Genomic DNA, 19,311 nt, shown 5'->3' with positions numbered 1-19,311 from the left:
TAAAATTAAAACCTCAAAACGAAGCCATCAGTACTAGTTTCGAAGACAAAATGATGACGAGACTTTAGCCTCAGGATCAGAATCTACGAATACTGATCAGGAAGGACGACCATTTATTTGTCCTCCACCCCCGCCACCAACGTAGACAGCAATTTATCTAGCCTGAGCAGTGGACAAACAAGTGACTCCGGAAGTGCCTCTAATCAGGCCAGTAGCCGATCAGTCGACATTGGAAATGTTTCTACCCAAACCAGTGAACGAGCAACTGTCACTGTGGCGAATACAGTGTCAAAGACGCAAATTCAATATGCACAGCCACCAGCGACCAGGGTTACAGTCCACCTTCTTGTACAATGGACTGACATCGCCCCTTAAATGGTGGATGACATTCATGTCATTCGTCAGTCTGTATTCGCTAAAAGATAGACATACACTGGACTTTTTTCAATTCAACACTATGAAATTAGTGAGGCGTTGGTTTCTTGTTCTTGAGGACCATTCTTGGTGTGTTCATAGAAGCATTTTATTCAACGGTTCCAATTGGCAGCTTGTGATCTGGACTTGAGTGAGAAGCATTTGGTCAGCAGAACCATAAAAAACTGAAAACAGCGGTTCGTGGCAAAATCTTCATTATAAAGCCTTAATCAACAGAGAAGCTGAGAGAAGCTGCCAAGACTGTGGAACGCGGTCTGATGAGAACACCATTCTCGTCTTCTGTCAACTTTATTGAGACAATCCAGGCAACAGTGCACGCTGCAATGAAACATATGACACAATTAATGATGACTACCACAGGGGACCTTGCAACCGTTCCAGTGAGTAAAATTTAATAAAATTTGTTGTTGTTGTTTAGTTGGGGAATTTAGATCAAATAATCCGGACGTTTTGTTCGTTTGATGCAAATGACGTAAGTTTAGACACAAAAGTGTTATGATGTTATAAAATCAATTTTTGGTCTTTGTCATAACGCAAAGAATTGTTGTGTCCTGTTTTATGTATGGTATTAACATGTTGTTTTGTACCACTTCATTGCAAGCTCACAAAATATACGTATCAACAAGCATCATTCCTTGTTTGTTATTTGCAGCTTTACAGCTAGTACACCAAGACAAATCACGTCATTTGTATGGAACGAACGAAACGTCCGGATTATTTGAGGAGCATTCCCCACACAAGAATATAACTTAAATTTTACTTGTGGAGAAACCATAAGACCCCAACCTCGAAATAAAGCCAAATACTAGTTCTGAAGACAAAATGATGACGAGACTTCAGCCTCAGGATCAGAATCTACGAATACTGATCAGGAAAGACGACCATTCATTCTTCCTCCGCCTCTGCCAACAACCCAGACAGCAATTCATCTAGCTTGAGCAGTGGACAAACAAGTGACTCTGGAAGTGCCTCTAATCAAGCCAGTAGCCGGTCAGTCGACATGGGAAATGTTTTTAACCAAACCAGTGGACGAGCAACTGTCAATGTGGCGAATGCAGTGACAAACACGCAAAATCAATATGCACAGCCAACAGCGACCAGGGTTACAGTCCACCTTCAATCATATACAATGGACTGACATCGCCCCTCTAATGGGTGATGACATTCATGTTATACGTCAGTCTGTATTCGACCAATCTTTGTGTGTTCAAAAAAGCATTTTTTCATAAGTTTTAGGGAGAACGGTTGTGAGTCGGACCTGGACATTGTCAAACAATAAGACCAAAAGTTAGTTGACAATTTCATTCACCGTTACCAATTGACAGCTTGTGATCAGGATTCGAGTGAGAAGCATCTGGTCAGCCATAAAAAAAATTTGAAACCAGCGATTCGTCCTAAAGTCTTCATTCGAAAGCTTAAATCAATGGAGGAGCTGAGAGAAGCTGCCAAGACTGTGGACTGATGCTAACATCACATGACATGACAATTCTTTGCATCGAGACAATAACCAAAAATTGATTTTATAATATCAGAACGGGTTTGTTCCTCACTTGGAACATAACACGTTTTATCAGTTAATTTATATTATAATTGAACTACATAACCTTTGTGTCACTTCTATTAAGAATGTCAGTATTATGCGACTTGTACAATGTACTTATCGAACACCAGATTTTAAAGAAAAGAACATATTTACTAACTATTACACTACAGTTGAGTTCAATAACTTAATTATATCCTTATCATTATAAACAATAGTAAACAATAAAGTTTCTCGATGAAGCGTTAAAGGTTGTCCTAAAAAGAACACACAATGATTAGCAATATTATTCTTAATAACGGAACAAAAATACATCGTTTTCCCTCATTTCGAGATCTTAAACTTGTTCCCGAAAAAGAAATAGCTATAACCTTTGTCACTTCCTGCTCTAGATAAGAATTCAATTATTGTTACATAACACCATACAATATTTCGCTTTATCAAAAATGTTTTAAAACTAGAAAACAAAAATTTAAAAAGAAAATATGATAAATAACATGTAACGTATAACGTTATATCTTTAATGAATATCCTTAGGGTCATATAAATATTAAAAATAACTATATTATTTGGTGAGTAAAATCTATCATATCTTGATAACTTCAGTATATTCAATACTGTTTATAAACACAAAATCTCATCTTAAAGATTTAATACTTAACAATACTTATCAAACCCTTGCACATTCTTAACCTAAATATTCTTACTTTTCTCCACCATCTTCTCTTACTCCTTCATTTCTCACTTCTCTTCTTTTCACTTCTCTAACGTATACACATTCCTCTATCATTGTTATTTATCGGTACATGTAAAATTTACTGACCTCTTACCCTGCTGAGCACAGACTACTTATTTAATTAATGTAATTAACATAATCTAAGAAACGGATTAATACAAGTGATTACACTTGTTTTCGAGTCCTTTTGCATAAATTTCTATTCATCTCAAAATGTATTGTATCAATGTTTTTTTCTTTTCATGCAACAAAGTAATGTTTAAAGGGGGCTCTCAAAAGCGGGCTTCATGTCGGCAATGGTATAGCTCATTAGACAGTCTTCTTGTACTGTATTTTTTTTTAATTTCAAGGTGAACATTTTCAAGATCATTAAAATCATTTGTACTGTTTTGTAGCAATCACATCCTCTCGGTCCCTTCCGGAAAGCTTATAAACACATATCCGAGGTTGTTTTGTAAGCTTGAAGGTAGTTAAGATTAAGCTAGCTATTTATTATACTTTTAAAATTAACTTGGCTACTCTTACTTTTCCGCATTAACAATGAAACACAAAACTTCAGACTATGCATATGTGGATGATAAAGCAAAATTAACATGGTACAATTTATCTACTGTACCGTATTCCCATAATGCCTTATTGTGAAGTCGAACATGCGTATTCCAGTAAAAATGACTACGCTAGCAATCGCAACTTCTCGGGCCTTTCCGGCTGAGCTCGAAAACATTACCAAATGTTTGAATTTCATACAAAATGGGGTTGCTTCCTATTAAAATAAGTATCGGCTAGACAGCTTTGTGTATCGCTTCTGTGGTATATTTTGACTTTAATTATGAAGTCTAGATCACATCTAAACAGATCGTAAAATGTGTTGTATCTATGCATGTATCAGGGTTTTTTTTTTATAAGGGGGGTTTCATGGACATTGGAGGTTTTTTTCTGAGCCTGCCGGAAAGGCCCAAGAACTGGCGATTGCGTTGCTAGCGCTAGCAATGGCTGTAAATTGATCAATGAAAGTCACGTGATCAACGTACTGTTTTCCCTTAACTGTAAAAGTGGGTATTCCTAATTCGCCATAGTAAGTGCCAATGTGAATTTAGACGATGTGGGAACTTATTATCAGAACCACTTTGTTTGACTTTTTCCCATAGCGTCACTTTCAATTCTGTCAGATACGTACGTCTTGCATAAACAATGCCCGCCCCTTTACCACAAAGTTCGTATTGGTTGATTCAGCTTACCGCTGATTGGCTGCTGGTACAGACTAAATTATGCATGAATAGAACAACAACTTACAAGAGAATGGAATATTCACCAGGGTACTCATGAATGTCGGAATTGTGGTATTTTTCGAAAGTGTACACTTGTGACAAAACATAGATACGGTTCATTTAGCTGTAGCTCTACAAGGAAAATTTGGGTTAGACTATATATAGCTACAATGCATACGATACTTACAAAAAACTTTAGAGCAGTTTTCGGCGCACGCAAAATACGATAGTTTTGAACAGAATACATGTAACATTATATCATATACCATTATGTGAAAATAATTTATTTAAAATATTTTTCATTTAGTTTACTACTGTAATAGTTGTCGCTTTACTTGCCCCAAACTTTCTCCTAATAAACAACCTTTAGGCTAATCTATCAGGAAAAAGGATCTAAAGCCGTTATTTTTATACGTAAACAAACAAACAACTGTATGGAACTGGTGATCGACGGTTCAGAGAAGAGTGAAGTAATGACATCAACGTTAAAATGTATGAGGGTGCGGTAAGAAACGGATAGCTAAGATGGCTCAGTCCAGACGCACATGAACCCCTTTCACTCTCCACTTCCGTCTCAAGTTCTTTCGCATCATCGTTCAAGTCATTAATTGACTCTCGATTGCCAATCAAAAGGTGTAGAAAACCAGGAATTCATCTCTATCACTTCGACTGCCATTAATGACACTAAACATCTAATTAGGTGTAATATTGTTGGTATAGTAATACTGGTTCACTGTATCACCATTTATTTCAAATTGTTTGTTCTTAATTAAGTATGAGTAATGCCCCATTCATACGACGAACGTTTGCTAATTTGTGCAAATTAACACATGAGTAAATTTACACATATAAGTAAAAGTTTATTTGCTAAGCGTTTAGACGAGATTTATTTACCCTAAGTAAATCATCAAATTGTCATTAAAAATAAGGCGATGGACAAATTTCAAACGTGAATTTTTACAAAAGCGGTATTCTTTTAGAATTTGGATATAGGACTAGCTTCTGCGTGTTCCTAAATCAAGGAAATTTGACAACTGATTGGTACAACAGAACAGTTTAAAAGTTAAAAAAAAATTTAACGCAGTAGGGAAAATTGTTAAAATTATGTGAAAAGTTGGACAATGGTTCGGCCCGGCCTAAAAAAATTGTAAAAGAGTCTTTGCAAGTAAGAAAAAACGTAGCTATTGCCATTTTATGGTTAGTGTATCGGACGATTGGAAATCGTTTTGTTGTTACGACAGCATATACATGAATGACGATACACTCGCTTGTGCTCCATTCTTGCATTATAAAAGACGGTAATTGCAGGACAGTCTCATCTACTTGCTTTGCTGAATAGGTCCCACTATTGTATTATAGTAGATGATTTCATAGATAAACCTACGTATTGACTGTGTACGTTTTGCAGAATTCTAAAAAATTAAAAAACAGGGGTTGGTTTTGCATTGATGATCGTTTGTTTTGCGTCGGTCTCTGTTGATTTTGCAAGAGAATGTTGATTTTGTTTTACGCTGGTCTGTTTGTATTTTTGCTTGTTTTTAAAAATAAGTTGTTCGTTTTGCATTAACGTCTTTTTTACCCTTTCAATCGAATACACTTTTTACTGGCAATTTATTAATTTGTTAAAAGAATTATGCTTCCTTTGATGATTCATGAGGGTTACAAATGTAGAGATCATTGCAGAAGAAAAAATTACATAAACATCCCACATTCAGTTTTAATTAAAGCTAAGTCGTTTTCATTTTTTTTTTGGGCATAGATTTAGGGTTAGTGGAACTTTTTATAATTAGTGTACTTTAATTAAAAATATTACTTTTTAATTACAAAAAATACAGACAGACAGAGATAATGACGATGGGTAATAACAGGTGATCAACAAACGTTATTCGAACAACTTAATATGGAAGAAAAATATATTTTCTACAAACTAGGTACCAAACAGGCATTGTAAACTATCCCCACCACCATCTCTGTCTTTACCCTAAAGAAAAAATATTGGACCTAAGTAAACATAGAATATGTGATAAAATATAGTCAATATTCTATGGTGTAATTTTCCTACAAACCACATGGAGAAAAATGACCCTAAGGCCGTACTTTCTATGATGTGTTCCAAGTATTCTACAAACAAGTTTCTACGTAGAAAATTGACCCCCAGTCAATATTCCACGGGGTGACTTTTCGTCGTTACACCGGGGAGCGATTGTGGCAATTATCCTCGTTGTATCATTGTGACGTTGCCAACCTTACATTAACGTCACCGTTTCCCGATGACGTCGCCAGGGAAGCAACGTTAATGGAAAGCATCCTTACTCATATATTTACATTCAGTGTATATTTGCCCCTTTCTTTGCATTGGAAATCTGCGACGTTCAGTTTTCTTTGAATACACTTTGAAAATTCATGTGTCATGTGCACAATCATAAACGTCTCCACGTGTTTTGAGTATATCTATATTTTTGTAAGATTAAATGAAAGGTTCAGAATTACATAAAAAATTTCTTATGTTGTTTTAGCTCACCTGAGTTGAAAGCTCAAGTGAGCTATTCTGATCACATTTTCTCTGTCGTCCGTCGGTCTGTCCGTCTATCTGTAAACTTTTCACATTTTCAACATCTTCTCAAGAACCACTGAGCCGATCTCAACCAAACTTGGCACAGAGCATTCTTAGGCTAAGGGAATTTGTTGTGAAAATTAAGGACTACGCCCTTTTGCAAAGGGAGATAATTAGGAATTATTGACAAATTTTGAGAAATTTTCAAAAATCTTCTTCTCACGAACTGTTAGGCCAGGAAAGCTGAAACTATTGTGGAAGCATCCTCAGGTAGTGTAGATTTAAAGTTTTGAAAATTATGATCCTCATGGGTAGGGTGGGGCCAATTTGGGAGGTTGACTTTTTACACAGGATCTTTAAAGATCTTCTTCTCAAAAAGCAATCAGCCAGCAAAACTGAAATTAAACGTGTGTGGAAGCATTTTCGCGTAGTGTAAATTCAAAATTGTGAAAAATGACCCTCGGGGGTAGGATGGGGCCACAATGGAGGTCGACTTTTTACATATGACTATCTAGAGTAAATCTGTAAAAATCTTCTTCTCAAGAACCATTTCGCAAGTAAAGTTGAAACTTATGTGGAAGCATCCTTAGCTGGCGTTAATTCAAGTTTGTGAGAACCATGACCCTCAGGGGTAGAGTGGGGCTACAATGGGGGGTCAAATATTTACATAAGAATATAAAGAGTAAATCTTTAAAAAATCTTCTTTTCAAGAACCATTTGGCCTGGAAAGCTGAAACTTGTTTGGAAGCATCCTCAGGTAGTGTAAATTCAAGGTTGTGAAAATCATGACTCCCGAGGGTAGGGTGGAGCCACAATGGGGGGGGGGGGGTGAAATTTTACATAGAAATATATAGAGTAAATCTTTAAAAATCTTCTCAAAACCATGCGGCCAAAAAATCTTAAGATGATGTAGAAGCAACCTCAGGTAGTGTTGATTCAAAGTTGTGATAATCGTGACCCTTGGGGTAGGGTGAGGCCACAATGGGGAAGGGGGGGGGGGGCAAATTTTAACATAGGAATATATAGAATAAATCTTTAAAAATCTTTTTCTCAAGAACAATTTGGACAGGAAAGCTGAAACTTGTTTGAAAGCATTGTCATGTAGTAAGATTTCAAGGTTTTTTTAAATTATGATTCCCGGGAGGTAAAATGGGGTCATATGGGGTGGGGCAAATTTTTACATAGGAATATATAGAAAAATATCTTTAAATCTTTTTCTATAACAACATTTGCCTAGAAAAGCTGTAACTTTAGTAAAAGCAACTTCAGATAGTGTAGATTCAAATTTGTTCAAATCACAATCATTAGGAGTAGTGTGGGGCCATATTGGGGATTCAGTTGTACATAAAAAAACATTTTAGTTATTCACAAAAACTGAAATGTTATTATATATGCTTTTACTTATATGCAAGCATTTTTATATATTGCTGATTCTTTAAAATTGTTTAAACTTTGGCCCCTGGACGATTATTGGGCCTCATAAGGGGTTCAAAGTTTGATGTAGGTTTATATCCTGTATATAAACAATGTTAAGGGTCTTTTTGAGAACTGCAATGCTGAATGTGATATGACTATAAAATCATTCTGTTAGAAAAGGGACATGATCATAAATATAAGAATATTCAGGGGGAAACAGATTTTTTTGTACAGGATCTACATTATACCACATTGTCCAGATATTTTGTATTATGACTCCATGAAGCTGATTTAATCATGCCTATTGTTGAGCAGGTGAGCAATGTGGCCCGTGGGCCTCTTGTTTATATTTACTCCATAATAAAAAGTATGTTTCTCTGCATAGTTTCTGGCACTATATTTTTAGTTGCGGAAGCGAAGTAAATAGCATGTTAATATGGCTGTTCCATGTATGTTTCAAACCCTGACTAAGAGCGCAAATAAAGACTTTATAGCGGCGATACACAATATCTTATAAAAATAGACATCAGTATGAAAATATAAGGATATGGATTGAATGCTTTTTTTATGTTGTCGGTCATCTGACACACCAAGCGGTTCAGACAAACTATCACACCGTCTAACGAGCGCTTTTCAATTCGTCTGCACAGCTTGGTGTGTCATAGGACCGATGACATCCAAAAATTAGCATTCAATGCTTAAATTTTTCAGAACCACTGAATCCAAATAAAGTTTAAAGAGCGGGCATTGCTAACGCTAGACGAAGCTGACAGAACTGATCGTGATAACTGCATAAAGTTATAAAATTATAAATATTCAAAGTCATATATATTTAATGCTTACCTAAAAGGGTCGGGTACTCTACCTTATATGGATAGCATTATTTAACATGTGATAATAATTACGTCAAACAGATTCTCCAATGCACTGAATGAGTCGCAAAGCATGGCGGTCTACTACCTGTTTACGAGTCAACAGACACGCGTGATTTTTGTGTTATACAGAATTATTATTAATTGCTTTCCGGAAAATATGTACCTCTTGCTTTTACTTTAAAAGGTAAAAAAGGAAAATTTACGTACCATAGACTTTGTTCCATGCTAACATTGAAGAACGGTTATTTTTTTTAGATTGTCATCGGTTGCTTCAAAAGTCGATCAGTATCAAAAGTCTGGCAAATATACGCATACAAGTACAAACAGATTTTGATAGGAAAAAACTGCATACTAGTGATTGTTTATTGGTGACTTATTCAATGTACATCAAAAATAAATACAGGTAGCTAAACATTTCTAACATACTTAAATAACCATGGCATAAAAAACGCAAATATACAAATACATCCCGAATTCCATGCTCTGGTTTTTCTACTTTTAAATTTGCTGCATGTATATGTTTGCGGTCCAGAATAGCATTTGTACCATGTGGATTATGTCCGGGAAATACACATGGGTTTTGAAATGGCATTAAAAATACATGTAAAACGAACACTAGCACTAGAAAAAAAGTTGTGAACGTTAAACATTCTAATTGTTTTTCCTGAAGAAAATTTTTAAAGTGCTTTCTACTGATGTTGTCCCAAACAAGGGATATCGCATGAAAAATGTGCTCAGTGCTTTTAATTTATTAGGACAAACCTTTTCTTTGAACTTTGACGATAAGGCGTTTATATAAGTTGATATAAGACCTCATAAGCATTAGTTTTTTTTAATGTGAGAATAGAAATGAAAGATCAGACATAATTTTCCATCTTTATGTCATAAATTCTGACACAAAAAATTGAAAATAGTTTATAAAGGATAATTCAAAATGGTAAATTATATTTTCAATACGCCTACTATACACTAAAACGTGTAATAACGCATGATGAAAGTACCTTGCAATTCATTACCGGATTGCCATGGTCTGTTGATAAAAGGAAACAGATAGTTAACTGGGTGTGCTGTGTTCCGACCTATTAAATAGTAATTTGAAAAAAAATGTAAACACCATTTTTAAGAAGTGTTGCAGTGATCGTCTCAACACAGCTCTAAGATGTCACTGGAGGAATTGTGGAACACGCTAAAGAATGCAACTGACTGCAAAACTCTGCTGAAGAAACATTTGACCGAAGAAGTTTACCAGCAGCTCAAAGATAGGAAAACAAAGTTCGATGGAACACTCATTCATTGTATTAAGTCATCAGGTACATGTCATTTATTTAAGAAATAAACAACGTGTTTTAGTTAACATGGCGTAGTCATGCTGTAAATTTTGAATTTACCGGGTGGCAGTAAATACAAAATTTACAACTTGACAATAAATTTTGTACTTACTGCTACCCGGTAAATTCAAAATTTAGAACATGACAGCGTCATGAATAGCAATTGCTCTGCTGGTGCTAGTGCATCATGAAAATATGCCAGCAGTTGCTTTTCATAACGCCAAGTTTACTAAATAATTTGTGTTAATTACTTATATTTTATCACCTGTATTAGACCTTGACTTTTAGATATTGCATCATAAATAAATGTTCATTCTGTAATGTAATTTGTTTTACTTTTCAACTAACATAGATTGCCAAAACCGAATAAATGATACGTTATAACAGTTATTTCTTTAAATGTCAATATAAGACATGTTTTAACTGCACCAATTTTAGCAAGTTGAAGAGAAAACACAAGTGTTAAAGAATTGAATGCTTCAGGACAGGGGTGTCCCTAAAAGTAGCAGATCTCAATTTAGTCCTTTGATCAAAACCTTTCAGAACATTTTAGTTTTTCCGGGCAGATCTGCCCTGATGGATTTCTTGGCCAGAATTCTTGCAGAAATAGACCGATCTTCTTTGTTGTTGCAAAAATGATGTTTTAGCCATCCTTGAAGGTTAATTTAATAGTAATTACTCCAATTAAATGAAAAAAATAAGTAAATGTATGTATAATAAGATCACATATATTGATCACAGAATTTGCATAATTAAAAACAAATGACAGGTTTCAAACTTTTTATTTGTTGGATGCAGATGATGACGTAGAAGGGGGAGGGTTATGGGGTGGAAAAAGGGAACATCGTTGTTTGGGCATGTTTCAGTATAATATAATCAGCATTATTCCTAGAAGATATATATATATATATATATATATATATATATATATATATATATATATATATATATATATATATATATATATATATATATATATATATATATATATATATATATATATATATATATATAGGCTGTAACAACCTGGACGGCGGCTGTGGGATTTTCGCCAGTGACCCCGATGCCTATGAGGTTTTTAAGGAGGTGCTCCACCCAGTCATAAAGGACTACCACAAAGTGTCAGAGATCAAGCACTCAAAACCAGACTTTGGCGATTTTAACAACCTCGGATTTGGCGACCTTGACCCGAGCGGAGATTTCATCGTCTCTACGCGGGTCAGGGTCGGAAGTAGCCACGCCAGCTATGGGTTTCCACCAGTGGTCAATGCTGAGGTCAGTTAATAAAGCTAGGTGTGTCGTGTCAAACAGTTTATTTGTCATGTTTGAAACAAGACAAACCCTGTCAGTTTGTCAGTATGATGAACTGTATAAAGAGGTCTCTCTTAAAAAATGACCGTATATTGATGAATAATTTTAACGAAATGCCACTGAACAAGCCATTTTGAGACAAGATGCTAGCAATGGAAAGAATAGCACACTTAGTATACGATTTTGCCAACAATATTAAAAGCACTACTGCAAACATGACCCATTTTCAATATTTAACAAAATTTATTTAAAATATTTTTTAAAAAACGCAAATTACACAATAACCAGGTTAAAATTATTTTACGCGATATCAGTAAAATCTTAAGGTTTTGTTAAGGACGTATAGAAAAAATAGTATATCTCAACTCATAACAATTTCGAAGATGTCGCTGGAGGAATTGTGGAACAAACTGAAGAATGCAACCGACTGCAAGTCTCTGCTGAAGAAACATTTGACCCCAGGGGTTTACCAGCAGCTCAAGGATAAGAAAACAAAGTTCGGTGGAACACTCATCCATTGTATTCAGTCAGGTATGTCATTATGAAGAACAACATGTAAACCATGGAGATTTTAATGCTGCTCTGACCTGTTCTGGATAGGCCAAATTAATGAAATTAATATTTTTCGACATCTCGCATGTAGATTGATTCGATATTAAATTATTCAAGTTTGCATTATTTGATTCTTAAAAATGCATTTTATAAAATTAAGAAATTGATCGGAAAAGAAAGCAAAATTCATTGTTTATGTATATATACCAGTACCTTAGATATAAAAGAAACAGCCAAATCGTCTCCTATAGTCCAATCCACACTTTGCAAAAGTTGTTCCCCTTTGCGGGGTCAACGCAAAGGTCAAAAGGGAAAAAACAACTTTTCCCGTCTTTATGCAACCAAAAATCTGGGCGCCCTGTGACGAAATCTCTTGGAATTTAATTTAATCCTTCGATGTGTGGATTGCCCCAACTTGGGGCACTTTAAATTCACAACGGAAACAGATTTCTAATGTCAAATTACGATGTTACAACCCTCTAAACTACAAAGGCTACTGTGAGAAATGCATGGGTTTTTCCCCAAAGATGGCGGCCAAGGGACATAACTTTTGTAAAGTGTGAATTGGTCTATGGGAATCCGAGTCTGACATGATCATGATGACTATTTCGCGCAGTCCATGAAATTTCTTCGGTTGTTGTAGGTCTCAACCAATGTGTTAAACGCGACATGAAGATTTTAGTCCTGTCAGTTTCCATACAAATCAAATATCAAATATATCTTCATCGACACATTGTTATATCATTTTTCTCTCGTAAAAAAACCACTGGCCAGTCAGAATACATCGCACATTATTTTTAACGTTCGGGTACTTTCATTTCTTTTGCAATTTAAAATCAAGACTTTTACTTCAATTAGCAGTGTATTGAAACATGACAAGCTAAAGGGGGCATTTCAAAAGAAAAATCTTGGGATATTTTCATACTATTTAACAAACGTCGTTTGAACACTGATGTATTTATTAATTTCAAATGATTTATGAAACTGTACTGCTTAGATATCTCAGGACAGCTGACAGATTATAACTTACCAATACCCGAAACAATGCATATATATATATATATATATATATATATATATATATATATATATCTATATCTATATCTATATCTATATCTATATGCCTTATTTAATGCTTATACAGATAATTATCAATGCAATTCTGTTAAGTATGATTCTACACCTTACACAAGACAATGCATACATGCTTATATACAGAAACATACGCACTTTTGAAAACTCTACGTTCACTGAAATATAGGCTGCCAGAACCTGGACAGCGGCTGTGGGATCTACGCCAGTGACCCCGAGGCCTATGACGTGTTTAAGGAGGTGCTCCACCCAGTCATACAGGACTACCACAAAGTGCCCAAGATCAAGCACCCTCAACCAGACTTTGGCGATTTGAACAACCTCGGATTCGGCGACCTTGACCCGAGCGGAGATTTCATCGTCTCTACGCGGATCAGGGTCGGGCGTAGCCACGCCAGCTATGGGTTTCCACCAGTGGTCAATGCCGAGGTCAGTTAATTAAGCTAGGTGTGTTGTATCAAACAGTATACTTGCCATGTTTGAAACAAGACAAAACCCTGTCAGTTTGTCAGTGTGATCATCGATAAGCTGTGCAAAAGAGGTCTCTCTGAAACATAAGACCGAATGAGTTTAAATCTTGGCATTAACCAGTCTAATTAAAATTAGAACTCCCATCCGCTGCCTGTATGGCAGTTTTAATTTTAATTTTGAATTAGATTGGGCATTAACGTACTTTTAGGGTATTCGAAGTATTATAATGGAAATAACAATTTTTATAGATAATTAAGGGAACCGCTTTTTGATTTTGTGTGGTGATGATTTTAGGTGGGGCTCATGGTCAAATCCTATCAGATATGTTCTCTTACAAATGTAGAGACTGTAATGATACTCCCATTTATTTATCATGCAGTCACCGCTTGTGCTCCAAGTGTGTACGTCATATGGTATATACACATCAATTTAGTAATGCATTTTGTGTAATACTGTCTTATTGCAAATTCTGTATTTGCTGCCAGCCCGTTCTAATTTCATTATACGATACATAGTTTATTACAAGTTAATGCGCGGCGCAGGGCTAGGTACTTGTACAGTTACGTATTACTATTGAACACGCCCATTAATTATAGGCAATTGTAATGTGCCAAAATGAAATTACTGAAAACTGCAGAAAAAAAATCGAAATTTGACTTGTAGTTTATTACAAAGACAATGGAAAATGTAAATTATGAATGAATGAATTAATGTTTTATGGTGGATATTAGAGTTATCCAAGAACAATTAACCAACTATTGGGTCGAGTCCTTGTGAAATTGTGTTGTCACGCTTATACCATCCCGCTCTCAGATTTAAAATTTGCTATCGCTTTTAAATTTTTTATGAGAATGAACGTTTTATAAATAAATATTGTATAATTTGCAAAAAGAGTTATAAAGCGAAAATGAGAAGAAAAAACTCAAAAAAACTACACACACGTACATGTATTTATAGGAAATACAAATGAGTTTATTTTTTCATACGTGAATTCTTTATTCCCTGATAGCAATGCAAAGAGATGGAGAAGATTTCTGTTAATGCTTTGAATTCTTTGGAGGGAGAGCTGAAGGGGAAATACTACTCCCTGGAAACCATGACCCCCGAGGAGAACCAGCAGCTCATTGATGACCACTTCATGTTCAAGAATGACGATAGGTACATTGTACATAACCCAAGCGAGATTCGTCGAGACTGAAAAAAATATTTGTCTTTTTCTTTTTCGAGGAGAAGTCGTGTAAAAGATAGACAAATTTTTGGTTAAAAAAACTGCTTAGTTCTCAATAGGGACTAGTATTTAAACCATAAGGCTCACTCGCAGCTCCGCTCTTTCGCCTTTAGGGCAAAGATGGGAAAGTGATAAGGTACGAAGACGAAGGACAGTTCTGTCGCTATTTCGCCTTTGCAACTCCAAACTTTCGTGTTCGAATTTTTTAATGTGTTTAGAGCTCTTTATCCGTTGAAGATGATTTAAGCGATAAAAATGGTGTCTGAAGGATTAAAAAAAAAAAGTTTGAGAAAATCTAAAAAGTTTGTCGTATAATGAAATTCAAATGATTTTGTGTTTATTATGTCAAGATCTATATACAGTGGTGAATGATTTCAGAGCGACCTTTGAGTTGTAGAACCATTATAACGTCATGATTCATTTGATGGACCTTTTTTCCCGTCATAAACGGTTGTAAAGGAATTATGTAGAAAATTAAACAATATCTTGATATTCTATTTGAAATCATTGGAAAAGAATTCCGATACATATATTCAATTTGACATTATTTTAAAGGCCAAGAGCTTGTTAGATACCGTTTTTAAAGAGACTGTAAGCATTCTAGGTAGATGTACATTTCATAAGTCATAATTGGACAAAACTCCGAGATTTGTTACTTATTTCCTTCATGTTTCATTGAAATTGTGTTTATTACAAATTGAGCTCCGGTACACCCTATCAAACAAAGATATTGCTACGAAGCACCATTAAAAGAATTCATATTCTGAATTTTATAAACCTGTTGGCACCTGTCATTTACTAGACCTTGACCTCAAGGTAAGCAGACTGGTCAGTGACAGTCCTAACATTCACTCGAGCGAGTAAGATACCTGTTTATGTAATCGACCGAGACAGAGAACGAGGGAAAAAGGGGCGAAGGCGAGCGTGCAAAATTGCATGAAAAGTTTTAAATCAAAGATTTTAATTACAATTTAATGTTAAAGTTAAGTTTAAAACTTTTAATGTAATACTACTATCGCTCCTACGCCTTCGCATCTTTGCGCTTCGCGTTTCTTCTTCGCTCTTTCGCCTTTGCAACGCCACACTTTCGCCTTCACACATTTGCATCTTTGCCGTTAAGGCTAGAGAACAAGTGGCCGTAACGAAACACCATGCCCAAAAACTAGTAAACTAATACTAAAACTAATAGTTGGTTCTTGTGCCAAAAAATATGACAGACAGTTGTTTCTTTTGAATGCAAGATTTGCAAATGAGTATTACTCTATTTTTATCTTCTCGGAATTTTTTCCATTATTTTTAAAAGTCATTTCTATTATTACAGGTTTTTACAGGATGCAGGGGGCTACAACGATTGGCCCATTGGCAGAGGGATCTTTTTCAACAACAACAAAACCTTCCTGTGCTGGGTGAATGAGGAGGACCATCTACGTCTGATCTCCATGCAGAAGGGGGGAGACCTCGCCGCCGTCTGGAAACGTCTTATCAATGTTTGTAAACACAGAGAGAGAGAGAGAGAGAGAGAGAGAGAGAGAGAGAGAGATGAACGGACGAACTGACAGAGAGGGGAGCTTAGAGTACTAGTTTATATACACATGTACATGTACACTACATGTAACATATTAAAGAGGATATTCAGTCTTTTTATGTTAACTAATACATGTATTTTTTAAAAAAAAAGTTTTTACTTTGATAATATGTTTACATTTTGAATTTTAACATATTTGATGTTTGGTAAAAACGATTGTCTGCACGCATGCCCCATCTGTTGATTTGCAGGCGATCCAGGAGATGGAGAAGAAGCTGACCTTCGCCCACCACGATCAGCTTGGCTACCTCACCTTCTGTCCCACCAATCTAGGAACCACCTGCCGGGCAAGTGTCCACATCAAAATCCCCAAACTAGCGGCCGAACCCGACTTCAAGGAGTTCTGCGAGAAACTCAACCTTCAGCCTAGAGGTAATTTTGACACCTGAGCAGTCTGTTTAAAATCATTCATTCTTTATTTCTTTAAGCTTTGCAGCTCAGCAGATTTTACAAATTAAACAGAGTACAGTATAGAAGTGGGAATTTTACAGGAGACCCTATTACATTGTACATACATAAATATGAAAAATTGACATAAGTAAAGGCGAAAAGAATCAAAAGAACAAATAAAATCTTCCACTAAATAAAATGGCTAGTAGACGGTTTGATTTTAATCAGGCTGTTTTGATACTTTTCTGTATGTTATAGTCTGTCCCAAATTATTGCTTCCATTAATTGTTGATGGTTTTTAATAAAAATACACATAACTGTGAAAGAAATACAATTGGAATCGCTGGAAGGGAATATATCCAGATATCTTCATTGAACAATTATCCCTTTTCGCTCATAAAATTTCACAGGAACGAAAACAATCTTCTTACGGAGATTTATAATGGGAAATGTTTACATCTTTTCTCCATTCGGAAGTACTCGGGATACCTCGCGCAATTTTTTAACGTTAGCAACCGGTCTTATTAATGGCTGATGCAATGCAAAATCTCGGTAGACTTTCAATTTTGGGATGTGTATTGAAACCTGAAGTGGTAGAGGGGGCGTTTCAAAACAGATAATCTGGACATTTTTCATATTAGTGGATGAACGTAGTTTGAGCACAAAGGTATTTACTATTATTGAAATATTAAGTAAAAAGTGGTGGAAGGAAAAACTCGGGACAGAGTATAACTATGATTACAAACAATTTTCATACAGGCACTTAAAAGCATCGTGTTTTCATCACTTTAAAGGTAGAGGGGCCAACTGGGTTATAGGTTAACTTTCCCAGACATAAGAAAAAGAAAAGATTTAGACGGGAGGAGGGGCCAGCCCTCCACCTCCCCCGCGTCTACGCGCCTATCATATAAAGAAGAAGAACAAATACAGTATTCTTTAAGAAATAGAATATATATTTTTCTTATATAAGGAATCCACGGAGAGCACACGGAGAGTGTGGGAGGAGTGTATGATATTTCCAACAAGCGCCGCCTGGGATTGAGTGAAATTGAGGCTATTCAGGAAATGAGGCGCGGAGTGGAAGAAATCATCAAGCGTGAGAAGGCATTGCAGGGAAAGTAAAAGAAAAAACCAAATATAGTCTTGGAAATTGTTCTGAACTGTGATATCTTTTATTTTATTCTGTCATTTTATTTCGTAAATTATCTATATTCAATTGTTTTCGATTTATCAAATTTTCGTTATACAAGTTATTTGATGTTGTAAATAAACTATGACCAAAAATTAGGAGATTGAAGTGAATTTTATGAACCGATTAAACAAAAGTATAAACTGTAAGCAATCTGTCAATGTTAGTGATATACCGGTATGAGTGATATTTGGCGAGGGTTTAAAAAACGTGAGAGCGCGCCAGGCTGCCATGGTTGAATCACATGGGCATCGTATCCACTCTACTCTCCATGTCACAGAGAGTAGAGTGGATCATACGATGCCCCTATGATTGGTCATTATCAATTCATTGTAGTTTCGTACATTCAGTTGTTCTTTGAAGGAATCCCATGATTTAAATTTTTAACACAATCAACCCTTTGATTTTGAAAAATCGTGGCTTCTATTTTTTGTTTATCTAAGTACAATACAATAGGTGTATGGACGTCAGAAAATGGGCTGCTTTGTTCACGTACTCGCATATTTGACACATATTTGTACATAGAGTAATTACAAAGAAAGTAATCAACTACACAAGAGAGGTGTGTATTCCGGTTAAAGGCGCATGGTCACGATTTTGGTCAAACTCTATTTTTATGTTTTTAATATTTACAATGCTTTAGAAATGCATTTCTAATGATCAAATAAAATTTGAGAGTCATTCGTAGAGTAATAAGCAAGATACAGGGCTCACAAGTCTTAAACATGTAAACAAGGCTCGTGCCTGATTTTGTTTACATAGGTTCAATTATAACAGTAAAAATCTTTTTCCAGCTTATTTGTCTATCTTTTTATTAATTTTAAGCATAGATAAACAGTGTCTAACATTTAAAACATTCGTTTAGGTTTAACACTTGAATTTTTACTTCTACGTTCAAAATGTAAACAAAGGCTTTGTTTACAGAGCGAAGAATTTCAAGCTCTGTTACTCGCTTATTACTCAACAAATGACAGTCAAATTTCGGTTTCTTTATAGTTTATAAAACGACTTTCTGAATCATTGTAAATATTAAAATCGGAAAAATAATTTTTGACTAAAATCGTGACCATGTCCCTTTAAATACCGGTTTTGTCATCGATACGCCAATTTACAATAAACAGCTTTTATTTTTGTACAATTCTATTGGGAGTTTTTAAATATATATTCTGTAGTTTGTCCACGTTGTTTGTAAATATTGTTTCGGTTTCCATGGTTTCAAATACTAGTATTTCACTAAATTGGTCTTTTCTTTCGTTTCAATATCGTAAAAATCGATTACAGCTCCAGTTCTAGCATTAAAGTCACCCGTTAATTAACATCACATGTTTATCATCTGCCGGC

At 35.4% G+C, this 19,311-nt stretch overlaps 2 protein-coding genes across 2 annotated transcripts; both read left to right on the top strand.

The window, feature by feature from the left end:
• Positions 1-9,983: 9,983 nt before the first annotated feature.
• Positions 9,984-11,436, top strand: LOC128183696 (arginine kinase-like). Its single transcript, XM_052852809.1, has 2 exons — positions 9,984-10,134; positions 11,168-11,436. Exons 1-2 carry the CDS (start codon positions 9,984-9,986, stop codon positions 11,434-11,436), a joined length of 420 nt encoding a protein of 139 aa, XP_052708769.1.
• Positions 11,437-11,843: 407 nt separating this feature from the next.
• On the top strand, positions 11,844-18,065 carry LOC128185723 (arginine kinase-like). Its single transcript, XM_052855359.1, has 6 exons — positions 11,844-11,994; positions 13,277-13,536; positions 14,588-14,736; positions 16,128-16,293; positions 16,583-16,763; positions 17,752-18,065. The coding sequence occupies exons 1-6, from the start codon at positions 11,847-11,849 to the stop codon at positions 17,901-17,903; spliced, it is 1,056 nt and encodes a 351-aa protein (XP_052711319.1). The 5' UTR covers positions 11,844-11,846; the 3' UTR covers positions 17,904-18,065.
• The last annotated feature ends 1,246 nt before the right edge of the window (positions 18,066-19,311 follow it).

Source organism: Crassostrea angulata, chromosome 5, assembly GCF_025612915.1.
Source record: "Crassostrea angulata isolate pt1a10 chromosome 5, ASM2561291v2, whole genome shotgun sequence".
Taxonomy (NCBI): Eukaryota; Metazoa; Mollusca; class Bivalvia; order Ostreida; family Ostreidae; genus Magallana; species Magallana angulata.
The sequence above is the reverse complement of the archived record's forward strand: the minus strand, read 5'-3'. Positions and strand labels throughout refer to the sequence as shown.

Coding starts and splice junctions, on each gene's coding strand:
- LOC128185723 (XM_052855359.1), top strand. CDS start 11,847: ATGTCGCTGGAGGAATTGTGGAACAAACTGAAGAATGCAACCGACTGC. Junction 13,537..14,587: donor CACCAGTGGTCAATGCCGAG/GTCAGTTAATTA, acceptor ATTCCCTGATAG/CAATGCAAAGAGATGGAGAA. Junction 14,737..16,127: donor ATGTTCAAGAATGACGATAG/GTACATTGTACA, acceptor CTATTATTACAG/GTTTTTACAGGATGCAGGGG.
- LOC128183696 (XM_052852809.1), top strand. CDS start 9,984: ATGTCACTGGAGGAATTGTGGAACACGCTAAAGAATGCAACTGACTGC. Junction 10,135..11,167: donor TCATTGTATTAAGTCATCAG/GTACATGTCATT, acceptor ATATATATATAG/GCTGTAACAACCTGGACGGC.